Here is a 27485-nt window from a genome sequence, read left to right as displayed (position 1 = left end):
TGATTTTTATGGAGTTACCCTTCCTTCCATATAGCTTCCTATTTTTGGCCCTCGTCACCGGAATTAAAAGACTGCGGAACCCAGGCAGCTTGAGGGGATCCCCGCTCCGGAGAGGGAGTAAGGCAAGGAGGTGGGATCGTAGTGCTCGGGGCGGGGCCACAGCCTCCCAGAGCCACCCAATCACAGGACCAGTCAGCCGCTGAGGCTCCACCCCCGTGCCGGGCCGCGACCCCTGATCTTCCCCGCATTACCGCAGGGTTGGGCCGAGGCCCGCGCATGCCTGCAGAAAATCTAGGGCCACGATGTGTCAGGCCGCCTCCTGCTCCTCCTCCCGACAGGCTCCTGCAGCGAGAATAGGCCCCGCCTCCATGCGCTGCCAAGTCAACCGACAAAGTCCGGGCTTGCGGACAAGCCACGCCTCCTCGAGGGCTTGCTCCTGCAGATAGCGTCCGAGTGCGTGGCAGAGCCCCGCCCCCGCGCTGGGGCACGCTTCCCGTCGCGGTTCGCGCGCAAGAGAATGCGCCGGCTCCGCGGCCCGGCGTGACTTTGTGACGCGCTTCGGGTGGTCCGGCCCCTTCGAGCAGAGTGAGCAGATCCCAGTGGTTGCGCTGGCGGGCGATGTCTCCGGGCGCTAACCCGGCCTGGTCTTGCAGCCCTCGTGCCGCACCCACCCCCAGCAGCAGCTGGGCTACCTCCACTGCTCCTTCTCGGGCTGCTAGGAACAGCGGCGTCTGCTCCTGCGCGAAGAAGAAAGCCATTGGAAAACGTTAGAGGGCCGCGCTCACTGGCCTGGCGCGTCATGACTCCACCTACGCCACCGCTGGCCCAGCCCCCTTCACGTTTTGCCTGATTCCCGCGCTTGCCATCGCCCAAGCTCACTCTTTTGTAGGGAACTTGCCACCCCAGTCTAACCCTGCTGTCTTGGACGTCTTTGTCGGCTCCAGCCTGCAGAAGGGAGCGAACGGCTCGGGTGTTGTTCACAGCAGCAGCCCAGTGCAGCGCGGTTTTTCCTGGGGGATGACGTGGGAGGTTACACTGGGGTTGGAGACCGAAGCCTGGGTTCTGGTTTCCCACGGATTCTTGCTTGAGGTTGGGTGGGGTTGTAGGGCTACTCCGGCCCGCCAGGTCCCTTAAAGGAGGGAAGCGTCGCCTAGTGACAGCCAGCAGGCAGGAAGCACTGGCTGTGGTGACGTCACTGGCGCGGGGGCGGGACAATGGGACATTGTTCTCGGGCTGTTGCAGCCACCTTCCGCTACCCTAGGGCGCTCTTTCCCACACTCTGAACACCCAAGTCTCAAATCCCCGTGGGCTAGGTAACGGGTGTGTGAAGATAGCAGGGGAAGGGGGGGAGACGCTTGCTTTCCATAATGTCACCGCACCTCAGACTTAGGGGAGGAGAGACTACGCCAACCTGTAGTCCTGCTGTCCCTTTTTTAACATTTCGTCTGCTCAACTTATATAGCACAATACCCTCATCAGATCCATACCCCATTTGTCTCTGGCCCCAACATCTGCTTGAGCTGCAATCAGTTCTTCAACCAGGTCCTCTACCGCTAGCCTGGCAGCCAGCATTAAGGGTGTGGTCCCATCTTCTGCGCGTGCATTCACAGCAGTCTCTCTGCTCCGGAGCAGAAGCTGAGAGACCACAGAGGACCAGTGATTATGCTAGGGTACCTTGGATTGCTAGCTCACTTTTAGTGCAATCCCAACCCACACCCACAGTTCCCTGGTTGACATATATGGTCAAGTGCTCAGCTGCTAACTGAAGGTTGATAGTTGTAGTCTACCTAGAAGAAATGACTTGGTGATGTACTTGTTAGGTGCCGTCCAATCGTAGACGACTCATAGCGATGCTATGAACGAAAGGCCTGAGCACTGTTCATAGTTTCCAGAGGCAAGCCATTTTGGAAGTGGATGCCACTCCTGCTGATGTACTTACAGAAGGAAAAAAACTAGGGAGCACAGTTCTACTCTGACACATATGGAGTCAACCTAAGTTGGAATTGGTTTGATGTAACTGGGTGATATATATCAACCATCTGTCCTTATTTTTCTCTCAGCCCCCCCACCCCCCAATTTTCTCAACTTTTTTGCCAAACTAGGGGAAACATTATCCTAGCTTTACTGGAAAACTCTTTCCTTTATTCCCTTTCAGGACTTCAGTGTTTGCTGACCTGGCAGACTTCCCGAGCATCAGCTGCCACAGCAGTGTGAAGTGGGGTGCGCCCTGCCCTGTCTGGTTGATTAGGGTTGGCTCCAGCCTCCAGTAGGCGACGGGCTGCAGTTGGCCGACAGAATCGAGCAGCCAGGTGTAAGGGGCTCTCCCCAGTACCCACAGTATGAGCCTGGGAACTGGCCCCTTCACCTAGGAGAGGTTCCCATGGCTCAGGGCTTCCCAGCCATAAGCCTTGGAAGGTCTTGGACTCCATTCCCCCACAGCAAACTGCTGACATCAAAGGTGTCACACCATCTGTGAGTGAGACATAATGAAAAATGGGTGACAAATCAGACTGAAGGCTACACCTAGGGGTAGGGGAAAAAGAGTCTTGAGGAAGTCCAACTCTGGTTCTTGAATTTATGTGATTTTAGTAACCTTTTCTCTGGGCTTTAGTTTCGTCACCTGAGAAAGGAGCCTTAAAAGTTTAGGGCAGGTCTACAACCAGGAGAAGATAAAATAGATGAATGGGACCTTCTAAGAATCAAATCCCTGTGCACATCCAAAAACTTCTCCAACAGGGTGAAAAGGGAAGCCGCAGACTGGGAAAAAGTATTTGGTAATGACATGTCAAATAAGAGACATCTAGAATTTATAAAATACCTGAGCACCACAACAAGATAAAGGTAAACAATCCAATTGAGAAATGGACACAGGATATGAACAGACACTTCACCAAAGACATTCAGATGGCCAACAAGCACATGAAGAAATGTTTAAAATCCTTAGCTCTAAGAGAAGGGCAAATCAAAACAACTATGAGATACTATCTCACCCCAGTAAGAATAGCCAGATTTATCAGAACAGCAAACAACAAATGCTGGTGAGGTTGTGGAGAAATTAGAACCCTTATTCACTGTTGGGGGGAGTTTAAAATGGTGCAACCGCTGTGGAAGGCAGTATGACGCTTTCTCAAAAAGTTGCAAATAGAGATACCAATTGACAGCAATTCCACTACTTGGGAATATACCCCAAAGAGACCATAACTGCCACCCAAGCAGGTATATGCACACCCATGTTTATCACGGCTTTGTTCCCAATAGCAAGGAGTTGGAAACAACCTAAGTGCCCATCAACAAACGAATGGATAGAGAAGCTGTGGTATATTCACACAATGGAATACTATGCTGCATTGAAAAACAAGGAACTCATGAAATATTCAAAATGGGTGACCCTCGAGGACATGCTGAGTGAAATAGCTCAATCATAAAAGGACAAATACTGCATAGTGCCACTGTTGTAAAATAGGACTGACATTGGGGTTGTGGGGAGACTGAGAAAGATGGGATAAATAATGTATACTGCATTGAAACACATGAGGGAGAAAACTGTTTAAAAGGGATATGTGATTAGGTATTATTGTCATGACAGGAGTCCAGAGCAAAGGTTGTATAGTGGAGTGGACCTGGGGGGAGGGATTGTAAATCAATGAAAGAATTTTTCCTTTTCAGAGAGAAGAGTGAATTAGGGGGAGGGGTGGGCAGGGAGAAAAAGTGCAACAATGAATGAATGGAAATCCAAAGTTTGTAAATTTTCATTAAAATTAATAATTAAAAAGAAAGTTTAAGGCAAGGTTGCGTGGTTTTTGTTTGTTTTTTTAAGTTTAAGGCAGTTCTGAAACTTGAGCCTGGATCAGACTCACCTAGAAGACTTTTTAAAACAAGCTGCCCATTTCCTTGAATTCTGAATCAATCTCCCTGAGATGGAGCCCAGGAATTGGCATCTATGTAAAACTTCCAGGCAATGCTAATTCTGCTGGCCCAGGGACCATAGTTTGAGGACCACAGTTCTAAGGCAATAACTTGCTTCCTCTAGTTCTGACATTAAAGGACTTTGTGATTCTAAGAAGGGTCAAAGGAAGTGTTCATTTCTTGCTTTAAGGAGACTCACATACCAGGTCCACAGGTGTCCACATCAGGGGCCTCCATCTCGGACTCTTGGGGAGGTGTCAGCATGGCTGCCTGGGGGATCTCCCCACAGTCCCCACTCAGAGTCCAGAACTGGCACTTGGAAGGTAGGGTCATTTCTTCAGCCTTGGGAAACAGGGCAAAGATCAGTGAAGGTAGTTAAGTCATCCTCCAGTTTCTGTCATTCTTGTCCCAGCCCTTTCACCTGTGTCACCTCCTCTCCCTCCTCAGGAACCGAGCACATCACCACTCCATCTTCATCAATTTCTAACTCTGACTTCAGAGCCCTGGATATAGAAGAGTAGAGGTTACATGGAGTATGACTATCATGGCCCCCAAGATTTCAGACAGCATTTGTCTTCTACTTTCCCCTCTCTTTAACTTCTACAATAATGTCTCATTGCTTCTGATCATAAATACTTCCATAAGACTCCCCTTCCCAAGCCCTGGTTCCACCGTTTTCTCACTTAAGGCCAATACTGTCCTCGCCCAGGGGTGGCCGGCGTCGGCAGGGGGCCCTCTGAGTATGGGATCTTCTTGTGAAGCCAGGGGGCAGCCAGAGGGCTCCATGCTCTCGCCTTCGACGCCGAATGAGCTGGAGAACAAGAAGAGCCCCAAGGACCAGGAGAAGCACCCCAGCCACTGGAGAGCACAACACAGGCCAAGGGAGCTGGTTGGCTGGTAGTGCTGGTGAGGAAAAAAAGAGTCACAAAGAAGGCTCTTCATAATAATGCTGGCTATTACTATAGGGCCTGTAGTAGGTGTAGTAACCTCTATGCCATAATTCCCTCATCTGTAAAATAAGGATAATATTTATACTCCTTTATGGGGTGATTAGACCTTTGATGAGATGGTTTGACTTAGTGACTGGGGTAATGGGGGTAGGTGTGTGAGAGACGATAAGGTGGCTCAGGATAGAGCAGGGTTCAGAGCTATTGTACATAGGGTCACTATGAGTTGCAAATGATTTGAAATAAGTTAATACCATAAAAAAACATAATGTAAAAGCATTGAGAGCTAGTAAACACAATATAAATGTTGAATGTCATTCTTTGATGGACTATGAACTTTGATACTGAGCTAATGGGATACTCTAATAGAGAAGATAAACTAGAGCCACAGTTTGTGAGATGGCAACGAGTGAGATTAGGGTAAAGTACTGAGGGAATACGAGGAAGGAGAGTGCAGTGTAAATGAGATCCAGTTAGAGAAAGAGGTGTCAGTAAGGTGTAGGGAGGGTAAAGCTATTTGACCTCCATTGCTGACCTGGGAACAAAGGTCAGGGCAATGGTAGAGAATCACCTACCAGTGTCTGGCCGGGACTGGGCAGCCAGGAGGGGTCCAGGCAACAGGGGCTCCAGGTCTCCAACTGCAGCAGTGGCTGCAAGGAATCGAAGCAGGAACCCTGGGTCCCAGGGACATTGGGATGTAGGTTCGTCAGGACCACAGTGGGACAAATCCACACCCATCACCACCACAAACCTGTGGGAGAGAGACCTCAGAGACCCATATGTTGATTCCCTGGTCCCCTTCTCTTCCTCCGCCCATTAAAACAAATGGTGGTTCTCTCTGCCCAGCTTTCTTACCCAGTACTGAAAGAATCAGACTCCTTGCCCAGGGGTGGTTTTGGAGGGGCTGCTGTCTCTTGTTGAGAAGGCTCTTGGGTTCCTCTCAGCTCCTCTTCAGCTTGGGGCCCAGGATAGGGATACACCATGTCTGTACCATCACTATCCTTCTTCACCCAGAGCCCCACCCTCAGGATCAGGGACAGCACCCGGGCCAGGGCAAGCAGCTGCTGGTCCAGGGCCTGGGGGCTCAGCACCACTAGCAGGGCCAGGGAGGGCCCCCACTTTGAGTCCCCAGCTTCAGGCCTGCAGTCACCCCCGTCCCAGCCACACTCAGCAGTGTTGCAGCCTTTCTCGCAGTGCCCATTGTGGAAGTGATCACGGCAGTACTGGTCGTAGGCTGGGCTATAGGGCAAGGAGAGGGTCATTCAGGAGGCTAAAGAAACCTGACATCTACCATCTCCAGGGCTTGGGGTGCTAAATGGGTGCAACTCTGCAGCAGTGGGTTTAATCAGGCCCTGTATGGTAGTAAGACACTAATGTCTACTGACATCCTTATTTCCTAAGATCATCTTTCCCCCTATTTCCTGCTCTTTCCTGGCTGCCTGCCACTCTACCTTTCTATGTCTTCTTGATCTTTCAGGGTACTGTCTCCTGAAAGGGAGTTCAGCCCCTTTCAGGCACCCTGCTTGCCAGAGGAGATAGTTCATGGTAACAGGATTTAGGATGTAAGTTTTAAGAACTGTGATCCCACAATTCTCAGAGAGGGAACCAGAAGTGGTACTTATTAAGATTCTTGGTCCCCACATTAGATATTGATGTATCCACCTTTATTCCACAAACCCTGAATTGGATTCCAGAGTCTTCTACCCAAATGGGAGAAGCATGGGTAATCTTCTGTGAGATTTACTGCCTCTGAAAACTTGATGGAGGGCTAGCTATGAGTCAGTTCTGACTTGGTGGCACAACAACAACATTACGGTGGAAAACTTGTTGGTAGCAGGGTTCCTGGGGCATGAAGCTTTGGTCACACTGTAACTAAGGTGTCTATGTGCTTCCTCCCACCTCAGTCAGGGTTTCAGGCTCACCTGCAGGCTGGAGGAGTCTCACAGTCATAGCCATCAAACAAACACTCTTCAGAGTCACACTGTGGATGGCACTGCCCATCACGGAAGAGCAGCCAGCACCGGGAGTGGGAGGGGCAGCCCTTCCAGGGGTCTGGGATCCCCAGGGAGCAGTCTCCACCATCCCAATTTCCTTCTGGGCCACTACAGCCAGTGTCACATGCCCCATCCCCACCTCTGCCCTCACATCCTTTGGCTCCTGGTCTCTGACACTGGGGCCCTGGAGAGCTGGGAGGGCAGGTACAGCGAAAGCCTGGGCCAGCCAACCCAGGAATCTCTGAGCAGCTGCCATTGTGTAGGCATGGGGATGGGGGGCCGCAGCCTCGAGGAGCAGGAGGGGTGAGGCAGTCTGGGCCCCCATAACCATTGAGGCAAGCGCAGCGAGGTGGGAGGCCAGGCTTTGGGGAGGGAAGACACAGTCCTCTGTGGTGGCAGTGATGGAGACCACAGGAGGGGACTTTGTGGCTGCAGGTGGAGCCTTCAAAACCCTGCAGAGGGGAGAAGAGATATTGGAGAGAATAATTTATTCTAATTATCCTAATGTCTTAGTTGAGAGCTCTGCTGGCCAAGTGGTAAGAAGCTGTACTGCAGTCCCAAAGGCACATGTTTCTAATCCACCAGCTGCTCCAAGGGAGAAGAATGGACAATTTCCTCTCTTGCAATTTACCGTCTCTGAAAACCTGCTGGAGGCTCAGCTATGGGTCAGTTTCAACTTGATAGAATACAATAATAATGTCCTAGTGGCAAGAAGCGGCACTGCAACTCCAAAGTTACACAATTCAGATCCACCAGCCAGTCCATGGGAGGAAGGTGGCACCCATGCCATTTACTGCCTCTGAAAACCCACTGGAAGGTCAGGTATGGGTTAATTCCGACTTGATGCCACACAACAATAGTGACAATCTTAAAGCAAACTCCTGGGTTACATTATCTCAGAGGAGCCCTGTCAAGAACGAACTTCATAGAACATCAAGTTTATAATTTTACAAATGGCGAAACTATGTCTCATGGCAGTTTCATACAATGGCATGTTACATAAAAGTGAAAATAGACGAACCATAACTGTATGCAAAGACCTGAATGAATTGTACCATTGTAATACAATCATCATCATACCTAGAGGACTACAAAAAGCTTGAAACTTCATAAGGTCATTGTTAAAATAGAACTTATTGCTGTCGAGTCAGAACCGACCCAGAGCTGACCCTCCAGCAGGTTTTTCCAAAGTTGTAAATCACACAGGAGGAGACCACCCATCTTTCTCCTGCACAGCAGCTGGTGGATTCAAACAGACTGCCTTTGGCTTGACAGCACAACTCCTTACCCACTAGGCTTTTTTTCTTTTGTGTGCATGTATAATTATATACATACATACAAATATATGTATGACCTTACCTCACCTGTTGACATCCAGTCAATTCCAACACATAAGACCTGATAGCATGGGGTAGAACTGAATTTCTAAAGCTGTAATTCATTACAGAAGCAGTTTGTCACATCTTTCTCTGATGCAGCAGCTGGTAAGTTTGAACTATCAATATTTCAATTCACTGGGGCTTCCGTTGTTTTTGTGTGCCATTGAGTCAGAACCAACCCATAGCTGACCCTCCAGAGGGTTCTCAGAGGTGGTAATTGCCCAGGAGATAGTCCATCCTTCTCCCGCAGAACAGCTGGTAAATTTGAACTGCGTGCCTTTGGGACTACAGTGCAGCTTTTTACCACTAGCCACCAGACCTCCTTCAGGGTATATATATATGATTTCAGTGGCAGTAAATCTCATGGGAAGAGATTGCCCATCTTCTGCAGAGCAGCTGGTGAATTCTGCTGGAGAACCAAGTGTCTTTTGGGTCAGCAGCACAACTCTTTACCACTAAGCCAGCATAACTTATAGATAGATATATATTTCCTGAAAACACACACACACACACACACACACAAACACACACACATTTATACACATGCATTCATGCTCATTCTTTCTCTGGAGGAAGATTAGGAAGGAGGAGACTCAAATTACATAGTTACAAATTGTTATTATAATTTTTAGGTTTATAAATTAAGAAAATCTGCTGTCAGGGACCTCTCCAGAGTGCAAAAGAGCAATAATGTCATTCTAGAGACTAAAGTGTACCTGATCTAGGCCATGGTCTTCACAATTATTTGCTGTGCATCAGAGAGCTAGACAACGACTAAGAATGACAGAGGAAGAGTGGATGCCTTTGAGTTGTAGTGCTGGAGAAGAGTATTGAACATACCATAGACTGTCAACAAACAGATCTGTCCTGGAAAGGATGAAACCAAGTTGCTCTGTGGAGGCAAGGGTTTTCAAGTTTCACCTCACGTATTTTAGGCATGTGGCCAGGAAGGACTGGTTCTTGGAGAAGGACATCATGTTTGGAAGGGTGGAGGGATTGCACAGGAGAGGAAGACCCAGAATGAGATGGATTGATACAGAACTGGGATAATGGGCATAAGTGTGTTGGAATCAGTGAGACTGGCTCAAGATAGGGCAGGGTTCAGAACTATTGTGCATAGAGTTGCTATGAGTAACAGGCGATTTGATGGCACACAACAACGACAACAACAGTATGAAGTTATTAAATTAATTTTTATAAAGACCTAGAGTAGTGAGAGAAGATCTTCACCCTGAAACCCACAGCGTCCCTTTTCAGCAGGAAGTAGCTAAGAGAATACGCCGTCCCCTTTTCCTTATGACTCAGGGTGAAGTCTCTCTCAGGGAGGAGTGATAGGGAATGGCAAAGGATACACTGACAAAGAAGATTAATCAGAACTGGCTTTGACAAGCACTGTGGCATTTGGACAAGAACAAACTGGGAGGAGGGTAAAGAGAATAGTGCAACAATGAATGAGTGGAAGCCCAAAATCTCTGTAAATGTTTATGAAAATTAATAAAATATAATTATAGAAAAAAAATTTTTATAAAGACCATGTATAAACAAATGATTTTAGTGTATAATGAACCAAAGTTTTGGATTAATTTAGTTCTAATATCTGAGGTCTATTAAATACACACATATACACAACTAAGAGAATTTTCCCAAGACCATTCAGCTTGCCCTGGAGACCTCTTGGACTTTTCATAGGCAATACTGATGATTTCTGAAAATTCTACTTGTGTACCTATATGATTCTGCTTTATCCCCTGAGTGATTTGAGAACCACTCACCACTGAACTTGAGATGACTTTCTCCAGTAATTCTCACTCTAGCGCTCCCTTGGGCTTCCTCTTGGGATCAGTGTGTGTGTGTTTTATAATTGCATAAGTGTTTTGGGCAACAGAGAAGGGAGATTCGTGATTACTCACCATAGGACAGTGGCAGGTGAAACCCAGGGGTGGTCCTGCTGTGGTCTCACAGGACCCTCCATGGGAACAGGGCTGGCTGTGGCAGGGGTCTATCTCCACTTCACACAACTGGCCTGGTGGATAGAGTGATGGGGGTGAGACTGGACCTCATGCATTACTTCAGTCACTGCCCCTCCTACCTCATTCCTGGGAGTCAGCCCAATATTAGGTATGCAGGTAAGGGGATCCTGGCTTGGCTTTTCTGGGATGGAGAAGGTGATAGAGGCATGGACAAGATGAGTAGGCTGCCCCAGGAGTGTAATTGTCTAGATTTCCATGTCTTGCTCAGCTCTGCTGAAGAGATGCCTCCATTTCCCTCACCTGTGTGTCCAGGCAGACACTGGCAATAGAAGGCATTGGCTAGAGGATGACAGGCTGCAGTTCCTGTGGGGTGGCAGGGCCGGTCCAGACACTCATCCACGTCCCCCTCACAGCGCAGCCCCACAAAGCCAGGAGGGCAGGAGCAGTAGAAGCCCCCAGGTTTGGGAGTGCAGGTTCCATGGTTGTGACAGGGTTGGGACTGACATGCGTCAGGTTCCTTTGAGCAGTTCTGTCCGCTGTAGCCTAAAACACACTGCGGACAAATAGGGTCAGATGAGAAATCAGTAGATGAGCCCAGCCTAGCATTACATGGGCCCTAACTCAATATGGTCTGCTCAGCCCTCACCTTCCAGTTCAACCCACCACCAACCAAGACCCTTCTATCTTGTGCTATAATGAATTATTCAGTATAGCTTTTCTAATTATTGGCTCTGATTTTCACCATATGGCTGCATAGAAGGTGAGGTGTTTACGGTCCCTCAAGGGGATAGATAGCTTGCTATTAATGGAAATAAGATAAATAGCGCCTTTTGGGATATTGTTAGAAGCCATTAAGTCAACTACTACTTACAGCAAACCTATGAACAACAAATCTGAACTTTCCCCCCGTTCTGGGCCATCTACATCATCTTTTATGTACTTGAGCCTGTTGTTATAGTCATGCTACCAATCCATCTTATTGGGGGTCTTCCTCTCTTTCTTCAGAACCTCCATCTTCCTAGCATGGTATCTTTTCCCAAGGATTGACCCTTCCTAACAATATACCCACAAGTATGTGAAACAAAGTTCTCCCCTCTAAGGAGAACCCTTGTTGCACTTTCTCCAACACATATTTGGTTGTTCTTTTGTCAGTTCATGGGATAGTCAGTATTTTTCTTCAACACCACCACTCAAAGGCATTACTCTACTGTAATTTTTATTCATTGTCCAACTTTAAGATGCAAAGGAAATGATTGAAAATACCACGGCTTGGGTCAAGTGAACCTTAGTCTTTAAACCGACAACACAGCTGTTTAGCACTTTGGAGTGGTCATTGACAGCAGATTTTCCCAATGCCACATGTTTTTGCTTCCCACCCCCCCCCTTAATTTCTTAACTGCTGGTACTTAGGATGTTGATTGTGGATCCAAGTAAGTTAAAATCATTGCCAATTTCAGTCTTTTCTCCATTTATCATGATTTTGCCTATTGGTCGAGTTGTGATAATTTTTCTTTTCTTTTTCCCCCCATATTGTTGTGTACCATTGAATCAGACACGACTGGCACACGAGGAGATTGCCCCTCATCCTCCAGTGGAGAACTGGGTAGATTTGAACCATGTGCCTTTGGGATTGCAGCACAGCTTCTTGCCATTTGGCCACCAGAGCTCCCTGAATTTTATTTTCTTGATGTTGAGGTGTAATACATATTGAAGGCTGTAGTCTTTAATCTTTTGCAGCAAACAATTCAACTCCTACTCACCTTCAGCAAGTGATGCTGTGTAATCTGTACAATGCAGGATGTTGATGAGTCTTCCTCCAAACCTAATGCCATATTCTTTTGTATACAGTCCAGCTTCTTAAATGATTTGCTGAACATGCAGATTTACTAAGTGTGGAGAAAAGACATACCCCAACACATATTTCTTTAATTTAAACCATACAGTGTTCCCTTGTTCAGAAAACAGCTTCTTGTCTCTGTGTAGGTTTCGCATGAGCACAACCAAGTGTTCTGTGATTCCCAGCTATAATTTGTTATGATCCATATGGTTAAATGCCTTTGCATAGTTAAATAAACCTGTAAACCTCCTTCTGGTATTCTTTGCTTTAATCCAAGATCTGTCTGATATCAGTGCCATGGTGCCTGGTGCCATGGTTTTTCTATAGCCAACCTGAATTATGGCAGTTCCCTGTCAATTTACTGTTCTAGCCATTTTAAAATAAGCTACAGCAAGATTTTACTTGCATATGTTTTTAATGACATTGTTCTATAATTTTCATATTCTGTTGGAATATTTATTTTTTTTTTAAATGGGAATAAATATGTATTTCTTTCAGTCAGTTGGTTAGGTAGATGTCTTCCAAATTTTTTGGCATAGACTGACAAGTACCTTTAGGGTGGAAACATACAACCTTTTGGGTTGTTGTTACGTGTCATCGAGTTGACCACAACTCATAGTGACCCTATTAACAATAGCTTTGAGCTCTGCTCTATCTTGGGCCAATCTTACTGTCTCTGACACACATGCCCCCATTGCCACAGTCACTGTGTCAATCCACCTTATCCAGAGCCTCCTCTCCTGTGCCTACCCTTTACTCTTCCAAGCATGATGTCCCTCTCCAAGGACATTTTGTGTAGGAATATGCAAATAAAGTAAGTGGATCACTAAAGTGGAGATTGGCCCATTTTACCATACCTTCACTCTTTGGTCCAATCCAGAGGAAGAAAAAGGGAGAAATCTCACTATCATCAAGAAAGAAGAAGCAGAGAGTGCAACACCTCCTTTGTGTCAGAGATTCCTTCCAGAAATGGAGCAGAATCAAGACATGGCAGCAATGACAGCAGCAACGGAGATGGGAGAGTACCACAGAAGAGACAGCAGAGAACCAGAAACTGGTGTGAGACAGAGATAAACAAGATGTGCCACCCCATGGAATCAGAACCAAACATCTTAGCCTAGGTTTCCAGGCAGAGTTGGGGTCTGGGATGTGCATAATTAGAACTAAAAGGGCTTTATAACACAGACTAGAACTGCAAGGCCAAAAGTCAGAGAGAGGCCTGCCTGCAAGTGAGAAGCTGGCCTGACTGAAGAATTGTAACCTGTTCCTTTCCTAATAAACCCCACAATTGTGAGTATCGTTTGTGAGTTCTGTGTGGTCATTGTAATTAATGGCTTATCAATCTTAGTGGTGGAGTAATGAGAGGTGTGGGAGCAAAGGTGAGTGCTAGAATTGATGGAAGGCTTGGGAGCATGGGGGTATGCCTGACCTCACAGAAATGAGTTTTGTGTTCTTGGTGTTGTTGTTGATGGAGATTATTCCGCTTTGAGTTACTGGAGATCAGACTTGGCCACCCCTCATGCCAGCTGAGCTGTTCTTCCATACATGTATGCTCCTTATGATACACAATTGTTCGATAAAACATACATAACCCCTCCCCAGTTCCAAATAATCTCTATGACACATTACTAATAAAGTTAATTTCATTTTTACAAAATCACCTTTTCTTTGTCCACACACGTAGGAGGCTCTTTCATAAGTAGTGAGTGCCTACTTTGTGCCAAGCAGTATTCTGGACATGAAGAATGTATAGAAGATTAAAACCTAATCCTGCTTTCCTGACGCTCTCAGTCAACCAGAGGAGAGAGACAGCTAACATTTATTGCATGATTTATATACATAACATCACATAACTCCCCTAGACAAATTTCTATGAGACTATTATTTGTTCCTTACTTTATAGATAAAGTGATTAAGATACCAAAACCCCCCCCCCAAGCCCCTTAAACCAACCATAAGTGACTTGCTCAGGCCACATAAGCTAGTAGGTTGCAGAGCTAGGATTCAGTGCAGACCTGTGACTCTCAGAGAATTGTCAAGGAAGCAGACTGCCTCGTCTTTTCCCATGTAATGTCTGGTGGGTACAAACTACCAACCTTGACACTTAACCATTATAGTACTAGGGTCCCTACATAACTTGCTTTATATCATAATGCTAATGAGATAAGCATCGGTGAAGAAGTCTATACCATGTACTGAGTTCTTACAAGAAGGAAAACACTTAAGCATGAAAGAACCACGAAGACTTCAAAGACAGGACATTGGATTACATGCGAGAAAACAGAATTCACAAAGGTATCTAAGAAATTACCATGAGGTACCTACAACCCAGCCTGCCTTTCACCCCCACCTCTTCCCTCTAGACCCTCTCACCTGGCAAAGATATCCACTGGGCTGAACCACACAGGTGGCTCCGTGCTGGCAGGGCTTGGCCTCACATGGGTTCACTGTGTTCTGGCACAAGCTGCCTTGGAATCCAGAGGGGCATTGGCAGAAATAAGAGGAGCCACTGTCGATGCAGAGACCTCCATTCTGGCACAAGGAGGAGACATCTATGCCTAGGGAGAGAGATGGACAGGGATAGATGAAGCTAAGGGGAGTAGAATGATGCACAGGACCCCAGACACTGAGCAGAGAGGCCTTTACCTTCAGCATTACTAATATTCCTGAGGTAGGTAGAAGCTACTTCTGAGACCGAAGAGCTTAGAACATCAAATTCCTCCTCTGGCCTTTTCAGCCAAGAGTGTATACTTCTTGAGCTATCAAAAGGTTATAAATGACCATTTTCTCATTTTAAAACAAGTCTCAAAGGCAGAAAGAACTGGAGGGAAACTTTAGGCAGGCATGTGAGGGTTAACTAGTGGTTTAAGTCTGTCCCCTGTGTTTCGTACCCTCCTTTGTCCTCTCACTGTGATTCCAATCAACCATCACTTGCTGCTAAAGTAAAAGTTGAGCTTCTCTGGCAGTTCTAACTCACCATTGACTTCCCAGGAGAAATATAGGCAAATCTCCTCCCATGAGATTTACAGTCTCATAAACCCCCCTTCATAGTCAGCTATGAGTTGGTTCCCACTCAATGGCCATGAGTGAGTTTAGTTGGTTAAAAAAAAATTCTTTAACCAGAGGGTTGTATAACAGCAGAATGAATGAGTTTGAGTGGATTGAGTGTAACTGTGTTAAGTGTAACTTGTTCCGAGTTATAATAATAATGATAGGGTTAAGTTGCTTCATATTGAATTGTACCCCCGGTGATTCTATTAAACTAGAGTCTTATTAATGTCACTGGTTGGTGATGCTTGAGTTGGTGACATGGATTGAGCTGTGCTAGGCGAAACTGGGTGTTCAGCTGTAGAATTCGTATCTGTGGGGGACTTGTGTTGTTTTGAACCTCAACAGGTTGTTTTGGCCAAAGCTTGAGTCTGGATACTCTTAGAGAAATGACCTTTCCTCTCATTTATCATTTCCCCAACCAGTCCTTGTAGGTGGTACCTTGGCTCAGAGCAGCCCTTTGGCAGGAAGACAATGGAAGGTCACAGAGAGGCCCAGTCCATCCTTGGGGGCACAGGCACTGAAAGGAGGGTCCAGTTTGGCGGCAGTGGGCATTGGGTGGACAGGGCTTCTGAGCACATAAATCCATGAGGGTCTAAGGGGTGGGCATGGAGAACATTCAACAGGACACAGCATCAGATAAGCAGGTCCAGAGATGGTCTTCTGTTAAACTCTAGTTTATCAAAATTCCTTTCCTCTAAACTCTTCTGAGTTGTCTGAGACCAGGTGACTCTACTTAGTTTCCTTTGATATCTACAGTCTAGATCAGGCTCTGGGGCCAGAATTCCCATCAGTCCTTCCTTTTTGACTCAATACGAACCTCAAACTAGATCCCAACTCCTAGACTTCCACGTGCCCCTTCATTTGTTCTTCTCAGCTTTTGCCTTCTGTTGAGTCTCTGTTAGACCTCTTGCTAGAGTTCGCCAGTTACCTTGGCACATCCAGCACAATACCTCTTACCTGACAGCTGCCTCCTGTGTAGCCAAGGGGACAGATGCAGTGGGGACCCTGAGGGCTATCTTGACAGGTTGCCTTGTTCCTACAAGGGCTGGAAAAGACAGAGGGAAAGTACAGTAGAAGGAGTTTTGGGAAACAAGGGGGAGGAAGTGTGTGATGTTGTAGGGTGTCAACTATGGGGGAAACTAGAAACCAGGGAAGAAGGTCAAAGGAAGGCTTCGGGGATGTGGGATGGGCAGATAGAGAGGAAAAGCAGGGAGCTGGTGAATCTCCATGCCTTCCTGTAGCACTCTCACCTGTCTGCACAGCTAGGGCGGATCCTCCCTTCACAGCGTGGGCCCTGGAAGCCGGAGGCACAGAGGCAGGAGGCAGTGCCAGGCCTGTTCACACAGGTACCCCCATTGAGGCACGGGGCTGGAGAGAGGAGGCTGTGAGGGGTTGGGTTCCTGGCCTGTAACCTGGTCTGTGACCTGAGTCACACCCCAGGGTATACATGCTTCCATCAGAACAACAGCTCACTGCCACTTAATTACTTTTGACGTGATACAGTTCCACCCTGGGCAGCCTTTCTATTCCCCTGTGATTTGGTCTCTGTACATGATGGGCACTCACCATAGGCACAGTGGTCAGTTTTGGTCTGGCAGTGAAACCCTGTGTGGCTTGGGGGGCAAGTGCAGGAATAGCCCCCAGGGGTGGGACTGCAGGAGCCGCCATTGAGACAGGGCCCAGAGTGACATGCTGTCACCTCCTCACTGCAGGTGGGTCCTAAGGGAGACAGGTGGGACCTGTGCAAGGGAATCTTCCTTTTCTTCTTCCTTAAATCACTTCTTCTTTCCTTTCCTTCTCCTGCCTCATCTCCATTCTTTTTATTCCCTGTTTCTTTTCTTCCTTCCTATCTCCCACACATCTCCTGTGTCCCAAACAGTCCATGTCCAGTTCTCCTTGGTGGTGAATAAGACCTAGAGGCCTTGGACATATGTCTCCATTGCCTTTGATGTTGACTTAGGGGATGACCAGCCCAGGATGTGTTTAGAGAAGACTTTACCTGTGTAACCTGTGGGGCAGGTGCAATTGTAGCCAGAGGGCTTAGGGGAGCAGGTTCCCCCATGGGCACAAGGCATGGAGATGCAGCCCCCCAGCTCTGTCTCACACTCCGGCCCTGTCCAGCCCATGTCACACACACAGGAGGACCTGGTCATAAAACAAAGAGAAGACACTTGCTTTATCTTTCTAATAGATGATTTCCTCTTCCCATTGGATGGGACACACACACACACACACACACACACACTCCAACTATGTATCTGTAACTCCATTTCCTATCTTATGTATTTTTTTATTTTCTTAGAATGAAAGTTTCATGAGGGAAAGGCACTTTGTATCTTTTGTTCTCTCCTGTTCCCCCAGTGCTTGGAATAGCACCCACACATTGTAGATGTTCAATCAGTTTGTGTCTAATGAATGATGGGTTGGTTGGCTTTTGGACTTCATGCTTCTTTCTGCTCAGAGCACCTCCCTCAAGTCCTCTACTTTCCCTCATTTTTTTCCCCTTCTTTTCTCTCTCTCTCTCTCTCTCTCTCTCATTATTTATGAGTTTTTAATTCTTTGGGTGAACACTTAACAGTGTAACATTTTAATTGACTGTGACTTAATCTCTTCCCTGTTTACCACTGAGCCCTTTCTCATTGACCCTCTCCTCACTGGCCGTGCTATCCTACCCCAGTGGAAGAGGACCAAGAGGAAGGCGAAGAGCCTGGGAACTGTTACCTCTGACAGTGTCCATGATGGCAGGTGCAGTTGTCCTCAGCAGGAGCACAGCCAGGGCTCCCATCAGGGCAGAGGCAGTGGGCCTTGTTCTCCTGATCTTGGCATTCTTGCTTGCTCTGGCACAAATTTGAGGCACACAGGGGGACCTCACAAAACTGGCCTGGATAAAGAGAAATTGGTCAGAAAGAAAACATAATCCCTCTAAATCGTTGATGGTGCCAAGATGGGTGCAATCCTTGATGAACCGCCCTTCAGTGGCTCTAGTATGCCTTCACTATCTGAATCCCCTAGAAGGATGCCCAGGGTCCTGCATGGTATACACTTTCTACAACTGTTGCATTTCTCATCTTGGCTCTGGGTTAAGGCTTTCTTAAATGGATGACCATTTTTTTTTCTTTTTTTCATGTACAATTATCTCCAGCTAAAACATTGTCTTACATTCTAGTTTGCAAAACTCCTAGTCATCCTTCAGGATTCACATTATCCATTACCTCCTTCAGGAAAGCATTCCTGACTATGGTGATCCTTTGTGCTTCCAGAGGATCCTGTGCATTTCTCTCTAAGAACGCTTCTAGGGGCTATATCATTGGTTTACATGTTACTCTTTTCTCACTAGATTCAAAGCCACTTGAGGATAATAACTGTCTCATTCAACTGGGGGTCTGTAACAGTATGATGTCTGACATAATAAACCCATTGCCACCAAGACAACTTTGACTCATAGCAACCGTCTAGAACAGAGTGTAACTCCCCCAAAGGGTCTCTAAGACTGAAATCTTTACAGAATCATGCTCACACCTTTCTTTCAAAGAGTAACTGGACACTTCATTTTGTTGTTGTTTTGTGCTGTCGTATTGATTCTGATTCATAGAGAGGAGAATGATCTTATTAAGTTTCCAAGGCTTTCTAGGAGCAGATTGCAGCTGAGTTTGAACCACCAACCTTTTGGTTAGCAGATGGGTATATAATTTTGTTAGAAAACATTCACTCTGACATAGTAGGCACTTAAAAAATGTCTGCTATCTGAACATTGACTAAATTCTTACTTCAAGAGAACGGATGTAAACGCATTGAGAATACCTCCTGGTACATAGGAATCCATACTTAGAAAGAGTTAATTGCTTTTCTTGAAAAGATCTTATCAGTTTTGTGGTTTAGTGGTTATATAATGTGTTGGGGTTGCTGGGGCAGACCTTGGGAGTCTAGTTAAATATTCCTAGCCTCATTCTTGTAATTTTAGAAGTCACTGCAAAGTAATATTAATGCTATAAGAGACTTAAGCAAATTGTCAATGGTTGCTGTTAGGTGTTGTCTAGGTGCCTATATTTGTATCCATCCTTTGTAAATCAGAACAGATCACTGCTCAATGTTGCATCATCCTCACAACCTCTGTTCTGTACTTAAACCCATGTTGCAGTCATTGTATTAGTTCATTTCTTTAAGGATCTTCCTCTCATTCACTAGTCCTCTACTTTTCCAAGCATTATGTCCTTTTCCAAGGACTGGCCTTTCCTGATAGACTGTCCAAAGTATATTACTGAGACAAAGTCTCCACTGTCCTTGCTTTTAAGTAGCACTCTGGCTTCCCTTCTTCAAGTTTGGCATTCCATGGTACAGGCAATATTCTTTGCTAAGACCACAATTGAAAGACATCAGTTCTTCTTTAGTCTTCCTTATTCATTGTCTAACTTTCTTTTTTTTTTTAAATAACACCTAAAGTTTATTAGATGACAGCACACACAGGAAACGCAATTAAATAGTCGAGGAGCCTACTATCCGTTCCCAAAGGGATCATCCTAAGAATTGAGACCCAAGAGGCGAACCCCGGCAAAGGCCTGGTCTGCCGGCGGCAAAGGCCTGGTCTGCCGGCGTGTCGCTCGCGGTTAAAAGGGCTGCCTGCAGCGGGCTGGGGCCCCAGTTATGCGCAAACTCATGCTCTTGCGCAGCAGCGTAAATCATTGTCTAACTTTCATAAGCAAATGAAGCAATTAAAAATACCGTGACTTAGGTCAGGTAAAAAAAAAGTCTGCTAAATAAACAAATGAACAGTTTTTTTCTCTTGTGCTCCATTTTCTACTCCTCAGCCCTAATTACACCATTCATGTTGGACCCACCATAAGTCCTATAATAACATCTACCCTTTTGCTTTTGGTTTTATGGTTGTGTAGTTTTTACATTAAATAACTCTGAAAGGTACTATTCTCATTTCTGCATCACATTTCAACTCTCAAGCACCCAATAAAGACCTCTCCAAACTCGAATAGACTCAAGGCTCAGCCAGTCATTTCTAACACTTCTACTTACCAGTGAGATCAGAGGGGCAGAGGCAAGAGAAGGATCCTTGGAGATCAAGGCAGCTGGCACCAGTAGGGCATGGGTCACTCAGACACTCATCCACTTCTGTCTCACAGCGTGAGCCTTCGAAGCCTATGACATAGCAGGTTGCTCAAGAACCTGCATAGATATCTGCCCCACCCGTGTCCTCATTGTGTCGGAGGCCCAGTTTACCTGGGAGACACTTGCAATGGAAGGCTCCAGTCTGGTCCTGGCACTGTCCACCATTGACACAGGGAGAGCTTCTGCACTCGTCAATGTCTTCCTCACATTGTGTGCCAGTGAATCCTAATGGGGCAGTGAGTTGTGGGGAATGAAGGCAAAAGTCTTTGAGAGAGATACAAGGAAACCTTGACCTGGGTCAGGAAAGATGAACTTAGAGGGCTTTTCAGAGGAGATCGATGGACAGATTGCGGTGGGTGTGACTAGAGGGTGATGCAGAAAAGTCAGCTACCTGCTAACTATATGACTGCATTTTCTCTTCTGTTAAAGGAGAGTAATAATGGCACTTGTCTCATGGTACAGTTGAAGGGATTAAACGAGACAATGTCTGACATGAACGCAGCCAAGTACCTGGCCTACAGTAAATACTCAACGAATGTTAGTTGTTATTCTAGCAGGAAATAGGAGTGTTTGATGATACTGGAGGAAAAAGGCCTGAGGCTGTGTCCCTGTGTCCGAGGGGCACAGTGCCAACACCAGTCCGGAAACCCACACTTACAGGGAGGGTACACAGAGGACTTGCAGGAGGATTGGAAAAGAGGCATATGTGGGTAATGTGGCAGGAATAGAGACAAGGTGGGTGGATAAGCAAGGTAAGATTTGGGAGACATAACAGAGAAGAGCTGGAGAGCAGAGAAAGGGCTGGTGAAATGAGCAGAGACAGATTAAAAAAGTTTTGTTTGGGAAGAAGAGTATAGAACAAAATCCGGATTGCTAAAAAAGGCCAGACTGATTGTACCAACAGAAATGAGAGGAACTTTTAAGAGCATCACCTTAAAATACCCTTTAAACTTAGCACTAAGGCTACTCCTGGAGATTATCTCAGCAAATTTTAGACTGACTTATAAAATAAACAATGTCACCTATAAGGACTGTGCTCTCTTAAACAATCAACTGTATGAGAACAAATGACCAACATTTACCAGGCAAAGAAGGAAAGGGAAGCTACATGAAAGGAAACAAAACAAACAGAAGGGAAATGCGGTCATACATCCCATAATGTCTGCTCAGACAATTTCTGGCATTGAGCAACAACAACAAATTATCTACCTGCCTCTCTTTTTTATCTATCTATAAGTGAGGTTTTGGATGATAGCTGGTTCAATTCTGGAGGTTCATAAACCTGAGGGTCTCAGGTACTGGAATGGAAATGTTGTACCCACCGGGCAGGCAGACACACAGGAAGCCATTGCGCAGATCATGACACTCAGCATGGTTCAAACAAGGAGCAGAGGCACAGTCATCCATCTCCACCTCACAGAGCTTCCCTTCCAAGCCTGAGGAAACAGGTATGCATGTGGTATCAGGCCAGCCAGGTTAGCTCTGTCTGGGCTGCTCCCATTCTACCTAGGAGATTCAAGTTCTGGAAGGAGCCCTGATGTGCTTCCATCAGCCAGCTCTTCCTGGGTGAGGCTGACCTGCGGGTAGGAGGAATTGATTTCTGAAGCCCTGCTTCTTGCAGTCTGTGCCTCTGGCTCCTTCAAATGTACAAGTCCAAGGAGCAGAGCACCTGCTTGGAGCCTGTGGGAGATCTGCTAGACAGTTCCCTTTGGAGGCCACGTCTGTGTGAAGGAAGGTAGGGCTCACCCCGATGACCGAGCAACCTACATAGTCCTACTTGAAACCAATGAATAGCAATCTTAAGGGTAATTCTTCTCTCTTGATGCTGGGGAGACCAGAAATCCCAAATTGAGATTTCAGGGGCATTTAAAAAGCTGCTTCCATATTTGTTCTGCTTCTTTGGGCTGGTTCTGGTCTCCATTGCCACACCCTGAGGCTAGATCAGACTTTACTGCCTCTCTTTTTTCACCAGAGGAACCTGCTTTTGAAGCTCCTTGCTAGTCAGGATCTACTCCTGTGGAGGACTATGGCCTGGAAGCTGTGCTGTTATTCCAAAGGCACGCAGTTTGAGTCCACCAGTTGTTCCATGGGAGAAGGATGGGCAATCTCCTCCTATGACATTAACTGGCCTTGAAAACCTCCTGGAGGGTCAGCTATGGCTTGGTTCTGACTCGATGGTATACAACAACAACAAAAATAGGGATGGCTTGAACCACTTATTCTTAGCTTTTCAGCTTAGAAAGTGGGGTTATATAGTGATTACAGCTACTGAATCCTGGCTTTGTCACTTACTAGCTGAGTTAGCCTTTCTGTGTGTTAGTAACAATGCTGACCTGGTGGGTTTATTGTAAAGGTTATTGTTGGAGGCATTGAGTGGATTCCAACTCATAGTCTGCCTCATGCAACAAAGCAAAACTTCCCCATAGGGCTTCTTGGCTGTAGTCTTTATGAAAGGAGCCCTATTAGTGCTAGAGAGTTATATGTTGCACTACTAACCAAAGTTAACAGGTCGAACCCACCAACATCCACAGAAGTGGAATATGAGCAGTCTCCTTCTGTGAAGATTTACAGTTTGGGAGTCCTGATGCAAGATTGTCATGAGTGGGAACTGACTCGGCAGCAATGGGTTTGGTTTTTTGGTTTGTTTTGAATCTTCGTGGGCCAGGTTTTCCCCCTACGGAATCACTGAGGCAGCAACTTTTTGGTTAGCAGCCAAGTGTTTAACTATTGTTCCATCAGGGTGCCTTATTGTAAAGATTAGATGAGATAATGTCTGGCACATGGTAAGCTATTATTTTGCTGGCTTTACTCAGCTGCCTAACACTTGCCCTGGTGCCCTCTCCCTTAAGCAATTATTCTCTGCTGTAAACTCGCTTGGAAGTAGGTACAGCTTCACAGTTCTCCTTTTCTGCTTCACTAAATCAAGTACGCAGGCCTTTGGGGTTCTTAGGGTTTACTTTCATTCACTACTTGGGAGTGTTTCTGTGTTTAGGGAAAATGGTCCAGGTTGGCATAGCACATAAAGTTTATTAGCTGCAGTCTTGCTCTGCGTCCATGGGCGCCTCTGTGCATAGAGGATCAGATCACAAGCTCTGTGAAATGAATGGCGCCCCCTAGAGCCGAGCAGCGAGCAACTTCACTATCGTCTATGGCAGCCCTTCTAGGGTTCATGGTATCTCAGAAATTTCATGGTGTGTGAGAGGTGAGGGTGATGGGGTGGGGGGAGAGGACAAGGGGGTGGAAGAGGAACAGAAGTAGCTTTTGACATCTGACTCCAGCAGACCTGAGGCTGTCTTTGCTCAGTGAGGTAAGGGTCTGTTCCATGTCCCTACCCCCAAGGTCGCGTCGAGCTGGTACCTGGTGGGCAGAGGCAGTGGAAAGTGGCAAACAGTTCCAGGCAGGTGCTGCCCGGGTGGCAGGGCTGGGACAGGCACGCATTGTGATTGGCCTCACAGCGGGAACCGGTGTAGCCAGGTGGACAGAGACAGTCGAAGGAGCCGGGGGTGTTGAGGCAGGAGCCACCATGTTCACAGGGGCTGGGGCCTTGCTGGGCTGGAAGGAGAGAAGAGCTGGCAGTCAGGAAAGCCATTAGTCAGGGTTTGTACCTTTAAGACGGAATAAGACTAAGGGGGTAAATCCATGGAGTCTAGAGGGTTGGGCATTGATGAAGAGAAACCAAATCTGGAAAAATTCAAGAAATAGAGATTTCTCTGACTTGTTTCTGTCTGAGTGCGGAGGCCTGTCTGAAGCTTTATTGAAGTTTTGCTGTGTGATGTCTCACCCATCTGACACTCGTCCACGTCCTGGTGGCAGGTGGGCCCTGAGTAGCCAGGCTGACACAGGCAGAGGGTGGAGCCTGTCAGCGGGTTGGTGCTGCACTGGGCTTCCTCATGGCATGGCTGGCTCAGACACATGTCTTCCAGGTGACACAGCAGACCTTTGGGGAGTGGGGGATAGGAGGAGCTGAGGCTTTCTGAAGCCTGCTAAGGCCTTCAGGTGCTTCTTTCATCTTCCATCTCCACCTCCAATCCCTGCTACTCTTTGCTGCCCCACACCTGTGCGGCCAGGTGGGCAGAGGCAGGAGAAGAAGCCCACGCGGTCAATACAGGTGGATCCTGGGGCACAGGTGGCGGTGACACAGTCGTCCAGGTTCTCTTCACAGCCTGTGCCTCCCCAGCCACTTACACACACACAGTGGAAGCTGCCAGCTGAGTTCTGACAGGTACCCCCATTTTTGCAGTGAGGGGGACCGTGAGCCTCACACTCATCCACGTCTTCAGAGCAATCCCAGCCTGCAGAGGGGTGGGAGGAGGACAAGGGCTGAGGCTGTGAATTGGTGAGGGAAGAGGCCAGGCACCAGCTATCTGGGTCATGGGTACCTTGAACTTGCCTTAAACCACTCACCTGTCCAGGTCTCTGGGCAGAGGCAGGTATAGGTGCTCAGCCCATCCTGGCAAGTACCCCCATTCTGACACTGGTGCCCGACACAGTCATCTGGATTCACTTCACAGTCTGGGCCTGTGAAACCTGACAGAGGCCTGGGATTGGCTAGCGGTCCTAAGGAAGAGGGCCCTCCCTCCCAGAGAAAGGGGTTACAGACAGTTTCTTGTGAGGATGTACCTGGAGGACAGAGGCAAATGTGGAAGGTGGAGTCTCCTGGCACCAGTTGACAGGTCCCCCCATTGGGACAATCGCTAGAGGGACAAGGTCCTGCCTGGAGCCCACAGTGAGGACCCACAAGCCCAGTGGGGCAGACACACTGGAAGGAGCCCAGGGTGTTATAGCAGAAGGTGCCCTTGGGGCAGAGTCCTGGGTCCAAGAAGCACTCGTTGATGTCGTGTTCGCAGGCATGGCCCTCAAAGCCAGGTGGGCAGCGGCACTGGATCTGGGGGTATGTGGCCAGACATACCCCTCCATTGACACAGGGGTTGGCTGAGCAGAAGTCTCGTAGTTGGCACCGCTCACCTGTGGCAGGGTAGAGGGGGTGTTTCTGATACATTCCAGCTCACACATACCCCCTGTTGGGGACTGCTTCCATTTCCAAGCATTTTCTCACCTATGTGGCTTTTGCTTCCTGGTCCAGCCCCTTCCATCCTGACTGGATTCCCTGGACCCCTCCTCTCCAGAGCCTCATAGCTCTATCCCTACACCCCTGCCCACTTCCTCAGGACAGCCCATATTCCCTATGCTACCCTGACACCCCTCCTTCTGCAATGGGCTATAGTCCTCTTTCTGGGTCAGGCCCATGATGCCTCCACTATGGCTCTCATCCATAGGAGGTTTCCCAAGTGATAAGGAAACTCTATGAACTTGGAGAAACGATAATAGTTATAGAAAGGCATCAGGTCTTTTGTTCATAGAGTCGCTATGAGTCGTGCTCGACTGGATAGCAATCAACTACCACCACCACCACCACCATCACCACCATTCAGAATAGGAGCCATTCAGATGCTCAGAACACAGGGTCCCAGAGATTTCCTGGTGGGAATGAAACCTTTGGATGCTACATTCCAGAAAGTACAAGAGGCTCAGTGTGGTGTACTAAGGGGACTTGTGGCAGCTGTCATTTATTGAGTTGGAAAAATTCCAACGTGTTAACAACCAGTACCTCCATACTGGTGAATGCCACTCTTGGGTACATGGACCACCAAGGACTGGTTTATTGATCTTCATGGCCTCAGGGGCTTAGAGTCTTCCATAGTCCAGTTCCGTCTTTCACACTTCACTTTCTGTTTCCACCAGCACTTACCAGTCCATCCAGATATACAGTGGCACTGTGGGCGGCCTGAAGACTGGATGTGGCAGCGGCCCCTTTGGTAACAGTAGGAGGGAAAACAAGGGTCCCTGATCTGGGTCTGGCACCTCTCCCCAGAGAAGCCAGGAGGGCAGGTGCAGAGGAAGTTAGGGGCCATGGGAGAGAGTGGACTAGTGGTGCTTGAGGGAGCAGGGAGCAGGACTTGACAGCTGCCTCCATTCTGGCAGATCTGAGCATCCTGGCAAGGATCAGGGAACTGGCACGTCTCACCCAGGAAGCCAGGGGCACACCTGGGCAAGGAAGAAAGGAAGACTCACATAACTGCCCCTCTTCCCTGACTCTCCCACCTTTCTTCTTTTTCCTTCATTTGTTTCCTTTTCTTTTCTTTGACTCATCCCTTTCTCCTTTCCTCTCCTCCTTCCTCTACTATCCCTTCCTTTCCCCCCTCCATTTCCCACTTCCCCAAGTCACACTCACTGGCAGGCCCCTTGCCCATGAGATGCAGTCAGGCAGGTGCCTCCATTGGCACAGACTTCTGGGAAACTCCTGCACAACAGCCCTAGGGATGGAAATGTAGGATGAGCTAGAAGGAGATCTATCTGAGACCTGCCTGCAGCAGCCCTGCCCACATACATGCTCCAAGCCATTTTCTCCTCTCATATCCAGTTCCCAGTCCCCACGTGGTCTCTACACCCCAGCCCCCTAGTTCCCAAGCCTCTCAGTTTTTACTCTCTGTCCCCCCACTCCTTTCCTGTTTATTCTCTAGCCTCCAATTCCAACTTCAGGCTCCATTCCTCGGAAGCAAGACAACAGGATTCAGGAGGGGGGCTGAGGGAGCTCCTGGGAGGTGAATGGCTGAGATATGGAAGGGATTTCCTCCCGGAAGGGCCCAACATTGAACCATCCGGGGGGTGGGGACAACTGGAAAGGCACTTGGTGGACCCTTGACCTTTCCCAGTCTCCAAATCCTGTTCCCTCTTACTTCTTCCCTTAGCAGGTGGCAAGTCTATTCCCTAGTCTTCACCTAATGTGGCTGCAAGAACCCTCCGCCTCACAGCTCCGGGCAGACCAAGTTTTTCTGAAGGTGCCCCTTTCTCCCATCCCCCAGCACCCCCAACAGTCACCACCCTTGGCACTGGGCCCAAAGCCTTGGTCTGCTCAGCTCCAGTGGCAGAATTAGCTCTCCCTCAGTCAGTCCCCAATGAGGCGGCAAGAATATCCCATCCGTGTCTCCTCAGGACCTGGAGCTTAATCCTTACCCCACCAGATATCCTCCTGAGAAAGATGAGTTTCCACCTCTCACACCCGCATGACTCACCTCTAGTCTTGATGATTGAGAAGCTCAGTAGTAGTAGCAGCAGCAGCAGTAGCGGTGAAGGGGGCTGCATTCCAGATCCCCTGCCCCCAGCTCTGGCCCCTTCTCCCTTTTCAGGCAGGGACCCTCAGAGCCTCCCTGAGGCAGGAGCCACCTCCTCTGCTCCCACTACCCCTTCTTCCTCCTCCTCAGCCTGCTGCAAGCCTCACGTCT

At 47.7% G+C, this 27485-nt stretch overlaps 1 protein-coding gene across 1 annotated transcript; it reads right to left on the bottom strand.

The window, feature by feature from the left end:
- Positions 1-38: 38 nt before the first annotated feature.
- NOTCH4 (notch 4) lies at positions 39-27485 on the bottom strand. Its single transcript, XM_006896258.1, has 30 exons — positions 27276-27485; positions 26435-26516; positions 25952-26247; positions 24823-25167; positions 24607-24729; positions 24258-24494; positions 23984-24139; positions 23560-23754; positions 21525-21638; positions 20314-20427; positions 20110-20232; positions 17806-17965; positions 17084-17229; positions 16651-16803; positions 16335-16452; positions 16042-16129; positions 15523-15676; positions 14407-14591; positions 10497-10749; positions 10137-10249; positions 6776-7299; positions 5709-6092; positions 5429-5604; positions 4590-4809; positions 4328-4409; positions 4110-4248; positions 2175-2470; positions 1488-1635; positions 913-1010; positions 39-737 (listed from the first exon to the last, which is right to left on the bottom strand). The coding sequence occupies exons 1-30, from the start codon at positions 27343-27345 to the stop codon at positions 39-41; spliced, it is 5991 nt and encodes a 1996-aa protein (XP_006896320.1). The 5' UTR covers positions 27346-27485.

Source organism: Elephantulus edwardii, unplaced genomic scaffold, assembly GCF_000299155.1.
Source record: "Elephantulus edwardii isolate Elephantulus edwardi_28Jun2011 unplaced genomic scaffold, EleEdw1.0 scaffold00184, whole genome shotgun sequence".
Taxonomy (NCBI): Eukaryota; Metazoa; Chordata; class Mammalia; order Macroscelidea; family Macroscelididae; genus Elephantulus; species Elephantulus edwardii.
This window is presented reverse-complemented; position numbering and strand designations above follow the sequence as displayed.

What these genes read in the sequence shown, in the direction of transcription:
- NOTCH4 (XM_006896258.1), bottom strand. Translation starts at nt 27,345, where the DNA reads ATGCAGCCCCCTTCACCGCTACTGCTGCTGCTGCTACTACTACTGAGC. An exon ending in CCTGTGTGTCTGCCTGCCCG is followed by an intron (nt 20,428 to 21,524) that starts GTGGGTACAACA and finishes CTGCCCCATTAG; the next exon opens with GATTCACTGGCACACAATGT. An exon ending in GAGACTCCTCCAGCCTGCAG is followed by an intron (nt 6,093 to 6,775) that starts GTGAGCCTGAAA and finishes CTTGCCCTATAG; the next exon opens with CCCAGCCTACGACCAGTACT.